The sequence below is a fragment of the Xenopus tropicalis genome, chromosome 3 (assembly GCF_000004195.4).
Source record: "Xenopus tropicalis strain Nigerian chromosome 3, UCB_Xtro_10.0, whole genome shotgun sequence".
In the NCBI taxonomy this organism is placed as follows: domain Eukaryota; kingdom Metazoa; phylum Chordata; class Amphibia; order Anura; family Pipidae; genus Xenopus; species Xenopus tropicalis.
The window spans coordinates 69,496,518-69,506,075 of record NC_030679.2 but is presented as its reverse complement, the minus strand read 5'-3'; the positions used below and the strand labels follow the sequence as shown (position 1 = coordinate 69,506,075).

The 9,558-nt window shown below is 35.5% G+C and overlaps 1 protein-coding gene across 2 annotated transcripts in view; it reads right to left on the bottom strand.

Annotated features, from left to right (window-relative positions):
* Positions 1-1,453: 1,453 nt before the first annotated feature.
* The window catches only part of cped1 (cadherin-like and PC-esterase domain containing 1), a 119,489-nt gene continuing 111,384 nt past the window's right edge, over positions 1,454-9,558 (bottom strand). For both annotated transcript variants that reach the window (XM_031898985.1, XM_031898986.1), the window contains exon 22: positions 1,454-2,188. In XM_031898985.1, the coding sequence (XP_031754845.1) occupies positions 1,997-2,188 (192 nt within the window). In that variant the 3' untranslated portion in view covers positions 1,454-1,996. The remainder of the gene's footprint in view (positions 2,189-9,558) is intronic.

Here is a 9,558-nt window from a genome sequence, read left to right as displayed (position 1 = left end):
CTTGATCCTAACTAATATATAATTAATCCTTATTGCAGCCAAAACAATATTATCGGGTTTAATTACTGTTTAAATAATTTTTTAGTAAACTTAAGGTATGTTGATCTGAATTATGGAAAGTCCCCTTATCCAGAAAAACCCAGTTAGCGAGCATTCTGGATAACAGGTCCCATACCTGTATATGAATATGCTTTATTTGTATGCCATACAAAATAGTGAATACTGAACCCTATTGTAAAATATAAGGATATTATTACTCACAAGGAGTTCCATGAAGCACAAGGTTGAAGGTGGTGTGCTTTTATACAGGTAATGAAACTCCAAGGAGAGGTCTAATATACAAGGTTCAGTGGGGCTCATTTACCAACGCATCGCAGTGCTGTAATAGTCGCAGAGGCTAAACTTTTGCCCTGCGCATAAGCATATTTAACAGTATAGCGCAAATACAGTTGCTTAAACTTTCATGCGCGAGTTTTGACGCAAACTGCTGCGCCATACAAACATGCACATATGATGATGCAAAACTGCACATATCATGACGCAAAACTTGTCATAAATTATGTGCATAGATGGCACAAGCTAATGCTCTAATAAACCCATACCAACTACATGCTTCCTAGTCCACCATGACCACCTAGTCAGGTGGTGTTTAAATGGAACAAAGATATGAAAGGCTCCATCACATTAACAAGGGAAACTGCCTTTATAGATAAGAACATAGTTAAAAAGGGTAAATGCTATTAAAACATTGTATACAAATTAACAATTATATTTTTATAATAATGCTAATTAACATATCATAAATTTGAGAAACATTAACATGGTTTTATTAATGACATACCTAACTTAGTTTATTGTAGCGCAAATCTGCGAATATACTAGCGCAAATGTTGAAGAACGAGCAGTCAGAACTACGCCACAAATGAACAGGCGTAAAGATTTCAATGCAGCCGTGCCTGCGCAAATCTGCCCATATATACGCGCAAATAGCACATATATACGCAAAGGGCGCACTCACGCAAAAACCGGGCACTTAAAACACACCCCTAGCCACACCCCCAAAAAACACGTTGTTGCTTGCAACATTATTGCCCAGTATTTGCGACATGCGCATAAAAAGAACTGGCGGAAAAATAAATGAACCAACGCAATGTAACCCATATGCAATTGCGTGTGCGCACAAAATGGTGCATAATCATAATTGCGTCGGTTTGTGTGCTGTGATGCATTGATAAATGAGCCCCAGTGAGTCATGTTACAGAAATGACATCACTAAGCACCGATTATAGCTGAAGACCTCACTAAGCTCCATTTATAAGGATATCATTTACAAGATTTCATTGCTCTTGTGTATTGTAATATATATTTTATATATATATATATATATATATATATAAAATGCAAAAAATAGCTGCACTCGCATATTAGAGAGAGTGCCTATATACAGTAACTATTCTGCACATTGCTAGAACCCTAAGGTTCAAATTAATATTGTTCTAGGAAACTAGAAATAAAGTAGAAATTGAATAGTTTGAACTTGATGGATATGTGTCTTTTCTCAATGTAAGTGACTATGTTATATAAATTTGCTTTTTATAATTGAACATTATAAAAAAATGGATATTATTAAAAATGTAACAAAAATCCAAGGGAACTCTTTTATATACATTTCTGATATGCAAGATAATAAATACATAAATAAATAATAAAAATCTACAGATATGTACTGCTTAAACAAAGTCCTTGCCCTTTTAGTAGAAGTATTATATTCAGACAACTTGGCAATACTTGAAGCACCCACCATATTTTGCATCCTTTAGTTTGAAACTGCATGTTTGCATGATGACATATTGAATTCATAAAGCTTTAAAGTATCCGCCATATGTCTTTAGTTGGGCTCTTGCAGCCAATCAGAGATTTTTGTAATAAATCCAGTCTGTAGAGAATCTGTTCCTTTTTTTTGTGGGGAAATCTTTTTTTTTTCTACATGACGTATTTATTTTGTTGCACATATCCTGCTTAAAAGAATTTCAGAATAAACTTGATTCACTGGACCATGTACATGGTATGGTGATTTCTCGTTTGCTGGAAAACGTTGAAGACGAGGAAAGATTTGCCCTCCAAATGTATAATTCTTTAGCAGACTAATTTTCTGGTAGTGTTGTTTGGATACACTGGATTTAATAACCTGAAGTAGAAAGCAATAATAATGTCACCGTTATTAAATTGCAAATAAACAATGAAATCAGTTTTGTGTAGGTCTGCAGTACAATGCATAAAAGTGCTATACGACTATCGATCCAGAGTAGCGCAACGAATTGAAGCAGAATTAGAATGAAAACCAGAGGTGTAACAAGAAGACAACTGCCCCCCTGCAAAAAAATCATCAGAGGGGCATGGTGTGCACAGGTATCTAGCGCCGCCTCCTCCTCACACTAACATGCAAGTGGGCTTCCATAACTTTGCCGATTAGAGTGGCTATAGAGGAAGCCCTGTCCCTTGGACCCCCTTCCCCCATTGGGTTTGCTTCGTCTATATTTATGCCACTGATGAAAACCAATCTTTAATATAAGGAATGATGCACATCAGAACTTGGATTACACAGGTGACATGGGCATAACTGGACATTCATCCCAAAGTAATTATACAATTTTTGTGGGAATTTTAACCTAAACTGTGACCCATTTTAATTTAAAAAAATGGCTATAAAACCACTTTTACTTTTTCACACAGTTTATGAACAGTGAACTACATTTTGTAACATGTTTTGGGTTGTATGGGGAGTTTGGGGGGAGTTTCAAACTCCCTCAAAAGTTAAAATTCGATGTATTTTTGGAAAAAAAATCACCACAAAATTAGAAATTTACCATTATGCAAGTGCAACAAGTTTTGGAGGATTAACTTAATATTGGCACGCATTCTCATCTTTTTGCCAGTGCAAAACTTTGAAAATTTACCAATCAATCAAAAATGCTGATGCATATTTTCACCATGAGGAGTTTTGCCAGGTTCATACCTTTATAGCTGCTCTATCTTTGTCATGTTTTCCATGCTAATATTCCTCATACATCATTTCTATGGTATAAATTCAGCAGCAAATATTCCTCACACTGCTGAATTTATATAGAAAATTTATGGCAGCATTTATATGAAATATTCAATGTCACCTTGAAAACATTTTGATGCGAACTTTAAATGGGAAAATGTATTCTTTACTCAGAGAAGAAAGTCAAGCACTGAACTTGCACTGAAATTAACAATGCATCTGTTATTCGGCAGGGTATTAAACTATCCAACAACTTGTATATAGCAATATGATAACGTTGGTCCTACAGGTGCTTTGATTGGTCTTCCAAAAAAATAAACTTTTGCGTGGTAATGCTTTACTTCTGAGGTATCTAATCATGAGGAAATTAAGCCAAAAATAATGTGCACACACACACACACACACAAGTTCACACACACAGGATCATTAGCTTACCCTTTTGAATTATCCTATTACCTCTAAAGGTTTCACTGAATACCCTGTACAGTAGAACCCCCATTTTACATTTTTCAGGGGGCTAGAAAAAAATATTTTTGCATCAGGCTAGGGGTAAGCATAGTAAAATTTAACAAATCCTATAAATCAGTTTTAAGTATTATGAGTATTATAAGTATTATGCTTTGACTGCACTTGGGCTACATTTACAACACACAAAGCTTTTTTGTAAATATAGCAAGGTATTGTCATTTTAAGTTCGTCTAATTTTTATAATGGCAGAGGAAGGGATGAGAATTTATACTATTATCTCCCCCATCCTGGTTAACATCCTGCATTGGCCTAGGCCATTACTGAACGTGTGAAGACTGAACTGCAACGCTTGGAGGTATATCCAATTGCTATTAGCCTTTCTTGACTTCATCTGCGTCCCCAGTAGCCAAATTGTGCATGTCCTGCAAATGTTGTCCTTAATGATGTCAGAGAGTGCCAAAAATAAGAATTTATTTAATCTCTTTCCCTATTTTGCCGAGGACATCTAAAGTAACCTAATTTCACGTATGCCGTAATGACAGAAGTATCTCTGGATGGCTGCAGAGTGCAAGCTGGATGCCACCTGCCTCTGACCCAACAACTACCTCCCAAATTCACCATAAAAGTTCATTTTTTATAAGTTATAATGCACACACTGGTGTTATATATAAGTGTATCAGTAGTATGTATAAAGGATTCAGATTGTGACCCCTTAACTTTATACGACCAGGAATCTATCATTTATTTCATTTGATGAAAATATATTGCATAGAAGGACTAACTGGATTTGTTGTTCATTTAGGCACACTTATAAAGCACTGAAAAAATGCTACTTAATGCTAAAAGGTTGGGAAAAAGGGTGGAATTCTTTGTTACAGTTATTGGAATCAGAATAACACTGGGGTGTATTTTTTTTACCACAAATATCAGCCCAATAAGTTAACTTTAGAGCTATGAGCTATAGACAAAAAAATGCAGAACATATATCTGCAAAGTACAAAAAGTAGTCTGTTTTTAAAAGCTTCTATTAACCAATATGAGGTATATAGTATTTTCTCCCAAGGGGCTCTTAAGCGCTTAGAAAGAATCTTTGGAATACACTAAGTATGCTGGAACAGCAAGAGATAAAGTAACTTGTTGAAGGAGCTGACACTGAGATTCAGGCTCAGAGGCAGAGCACTTAACCTCAAGGGCAAGTCTTAACTACAGTATGAAGACAGTCACTGTCACCTGGTGTTAAATCTGCATCTGGGTGATGTTATAACTGCGTACATACTGCTAATATTTCCAATAATAAGAGACATTAAAGGATGTCAATAACAGAAAAGATGACATTTAAAGATCTGTAGGAAAAACTGCTATCAGAACAAGTGGAGGTACAGTGTGTTTCTTGCTTTGTGACTTTATTATAAGGAACATACTACTGTTAGGTAAGCTCTGTGCAGAGAATTGAAGTTTGTCAAAGTAGGTGCTTGACAGACATTGAATGATAATGCATTCCAAAGGCATTGGATAATTAACATAAAAACTTTTAGCCATCAAAGGATCTTAGTGTGAATTGTATAGAAAGCATACGGGTGCTATCAACATACAAGTAGGGAGATGAACAGTGATTTCAATACCTGAATATTTTTAATTCCTTTAAAAAGATTTTTACTGTCTTAAGCTAATATGCTTCTTATCTAAGTCGTTCCTGTTGATGTTACGTTTGAGTTTTTTCCCCTCAAACATTACATTTAATGACTTGAAGGGGAACAGCAGCTTTTGTGAATCCAATGGTGATGTTTAATTGTATGTTCTGAAACAGTGCAGTCCCCCTTTTATAGTGTCCTTTTAGATTAAAATGTTTATTAGCAGCTTCAAAGTTTAGCCCAAATATATCCTGTCTATTGTACTGGTTATCCAGTGGAAGGTGAACACTCATATGAAGTGGTCTCTAGTTTCCCTTAGGATGAAGACACGCGGAGATGCTTAGTAGCAGCTACTTATACCCAGTCGTAGACAATACTGAGAATTGCCTCTGCTAGGGGCAGTGACAGACGGGGAGATTAGTCGCCCCGCGACAAATCTTTGTTGCCACGGGAAACTAATCTCCCCTCAATGCCAGGCAACTGGCAAGAATGTAAATCGCAGGTGGGATGGCATACACACTGCTACGATTTCTGGAATTGGCCCGATGTTGCCTTGAGAGGATGACATTGCAGGGAGATTAGTCACCTGGTAATAGGCACAATCGGTTCGGGGACCGCATCAACAAGCAAGAATTACATTATCCCATTTATTTTCAATGAGGCTAAAAAACGTGAATGTTTTATTGAACTAGGAAAATAAATAAAGTTGTCAAGGACAATCCCCATTGAACCTCACCAGCGATTATTTGGCAAGTTTTTTCTTTCATTACTACCGATTACTTCAGTTCTGAAGAATGTTTTCAAGTATATTAGCGTTCTCTTTTTTGCTGTGTTTTATCTTGAATCATGAGAAAAACATAAACTTGCATATTGATAAATAGGCCCCTAAGTGCAGAACCTATATTAGAACCTATATTCACAAGCAATAAACACATTTTGCAGTATTGCACAATGAGCAGCTTAGATTCTAAGCTCTACAGGGCAGGAACCCCTTTGCTCTTGTCTCTTTAACACTTAGCACTTACTTCATTTTGAATGTAGCTGTAGTTTGTATTTCATTGTATTCTATTTTTGTATTGACCCTTGTCTGTTTTTGTAGTGCTACATAAATAAAAAATCTACAAACTGATCTGACAGTATCAATATACAGTTTAACTTGTCATAATAAGTAAAAGTAATATCCCTTTAAACTTGATGACATTCTGGGCTAAACCAAATGGATGAGTTTTTTTCCTGGCAAGTAAGCTCAATGCTAATGTTACGACAGTGAGGATCTGACCGAAAGAAATTGCCGGCGCTTGACTACACATAATGCATAGTTGTGTTTGGTCTAGCCTACATTTTAAAGCTGACCAAAGTGTAATATAGCCATCATTTGCAAATATTTGACATGCACTTTAAATTTTGCATTTTAATTAAAAATACTCAGTTGCATAGATGGACACCTTGCACTGGCAATGATTTTTTTGTCTAACTGGTCCTTGATGACTGGATTGGTATCCACTGACTGTACAACTAGTGCAATGGTCATCTCATGCAAAGTCTCTGTTTGTGTATCCATTTACCTTGTAAGGAAGGGAAGTAATGCTGGTTTCACTTGCACCATAGGCATAACACAAACTACTGGGTAATTTTACTCTGAAGTTTGGACCTGTGTAGCACATGGTGTCTGGTTTCTTTTTACTATAGACTTAGTACAGTTAAGAAAGTTAAGGATTTTAAATACCTATCAACATGTATTCCCCTGCTACCCAGTGTTCTTTGTAATTCCCTTAAAAATGAATGTGTTTCTTTTGTGTAGCCAGGCAGCTTGGATTCACAATGTTTATGTGGAAATGGTTAGCTAAAGCTACTGAAAGATCAAACTAAGAAAACACTGCAAAACAGATCAGTTACATTTTATTTTTCTTGAACTCTAATTTTACGCGGTAAGTTTTTTTTGACCTACTTATTCATCTTGTAGGATTTGATAAATAACATTTACACTCCAATTAAGCAGAAAATATTCTCAAGTGGCAGTGGGCTAGAGGACAGCCAAATGTTCTACTTAACATGAAAGGTTTTCAAATCCCGACAGACTAAGAGGGGATAAATAAAATCATATTAGAAATATTAAACCCTTTCTTGTTCCAGAAACTGAATCACTTATTTGGTAACTGCAGGATCCTTATGCCAGATCTATGATTTATTGAATGGAATGGCTCGGTAGGGTGAATGATCTGTGCATTAGAAAACACTGGTTGGAGTTTTGTGGGTGATTTATTTGTTCTCCTATAGATTTATAAACTGGGTGGTAAACTGTGGCAGTGCAGTCACCCATATGAAACAATAAGATTTTTGCTTGTCATAGATCATTGTCATAGATCAGTAAAAGCTAATCGGTGATTGGATGCTACTGGCAACAGTAATGATGCAATTTTGGAGGGCCCTCCTATTGGTAAATGCACTTCTAAAAATCCCGTAGGAATAAATAAAATGTGGGTAAGTTTTTATCATGTATTAAACTCTTGTGTTGGAAACATTTGCAACAGACTTTATGTAAAGAGACTTGTACAGATACCATTGCTGCAGTTCTAGTAACACACAGTTAATTCAGAGTTTTGCTAGGAGAAACATTTAAAAAATGTATTGTGCCCAAAATATTTTTCTATTTATTTTGTAAAAAAATAAAATTTGCTAACATGTAAATAAAAAGAGACTTGTGGATTTACTATAATAGCACAATGTGTAAAGCACTAAATATTGGCACATAACGCCATGTATTTTAACCACAGTCCTGCATTTTAGCTTAAATTTGTTTGGTGAATTTAGTGGAAGTTGCTATGGCATTGATGTAGACGTAACATAGTGTGCTGCCTAAAATGGAATTCTATAATTACCTCCTGCTCCAGGGAGGTGTAAAGTACAGGGTGCCCTTCTGATAAGGCATGCCATGCCTTGCACCTAATTCTCCTGAGCAGATGAAACTTGCATTTCGGAGTACTTTTGCAGACCTGGCACAATTTTTGGCTGATTTTTGTGCCTTGAGATTGTGTATTAGAAATGTATCCATATTCTCCAGAAATATTTAAAAAAATAAAAAATACTATAAACTGATGCATTATTATTATTGGAAGCTTTTGAAGAGTTTTATCTAATTAAACTCTGGGGCAAATTTATCAAAATGTGAGTTTAGAGCTTAATACATAAAAACTCACAGATTTTCTATTAATAAATACACTTCTGAAAATTCCAAAGGAATGAACAGAATGTGGGTGAGTTTTTTATGTATTAAGCTCTAAAACTCACATTTTGATAAATCTGCCCCTTAGAGATCCATACTGGGAACATACTGGGAAATGTTGACACCAGGCTTCCTAGACACATCCACCAGATGGAAGAAGATGAAGGCCAAAGAGGAATAACCATCCCTTTCTAATCACTGTATTAAAGCATGGCAGGAAGTGGTCACTAACCTATGGGTCAATAACAAACATATGAAAATAATCTTATTTATATACATGGGTTTCTGCCTTGCATCTAGGGAAATAGCACTTGCAGGGGATTTACATCCATAGTGACTGTTAACCCTATGGATCCATACACCTATATCTATATTCATTAATATAATCAAAACAATGCAGGAATGTTAGGTTTTATACAGTGCAGCACTACTGTACACTTGTATTAACTTTAAAAATCTAGGGGTAAATTGGATCTTTTCTTCTGGAGACTGACCAAAATGCACATTTGGAGAATGTTTACATCCCCACGCATAGGCCTGTCAAAGAAACATTACAATGATGTATGATTACATTGAAGTGTTAGAGAACACTCTTGACATTCACAACATACACACACACACCTGCAATATGTAAACAGGTCCCTAATCCCCCCATGCCATTATTTATTTATGTTATGTAATACAAATTTCCCCCAAAACCTTGCTGGTGCTAGCCAGCCATTCTGCTTCTTACTGAATGCATTCCTAGTCTGCACAGCAAAGTCTATGGCTCTCAGAATTTTGCAGTGTATGACATTCATTAGTAATACAGAGGGACCAGAGGGGCTCTGTTTCAAGGTAAAAACCCTTTTAACTCAAATTCAAATGAGGGACTATATAGTATTCATCATTACTTACAAGATGAAGGTGATTTTTAAAAAACACAATGGGGGTTATTTATCAATGTGCATATTTATTTTTCATAATTCAAGTTTTTTGCATGAAAAAACATGAAATTAAATAGTGTTTAAAAAAATTAAAGTTTTGATATTTATTAAGCAAAAAAAAGTACAGCATATTGACATGTTGACATCCACGGGAGCTGTCCTAGTTGAAAATTTTGAGCTTTGCAACCCATTAAAAATGACACAAATATTACAAATTTTTTATTTGATCTCTTTTTTAAAAAATAGGATTTTTTAATAAATATG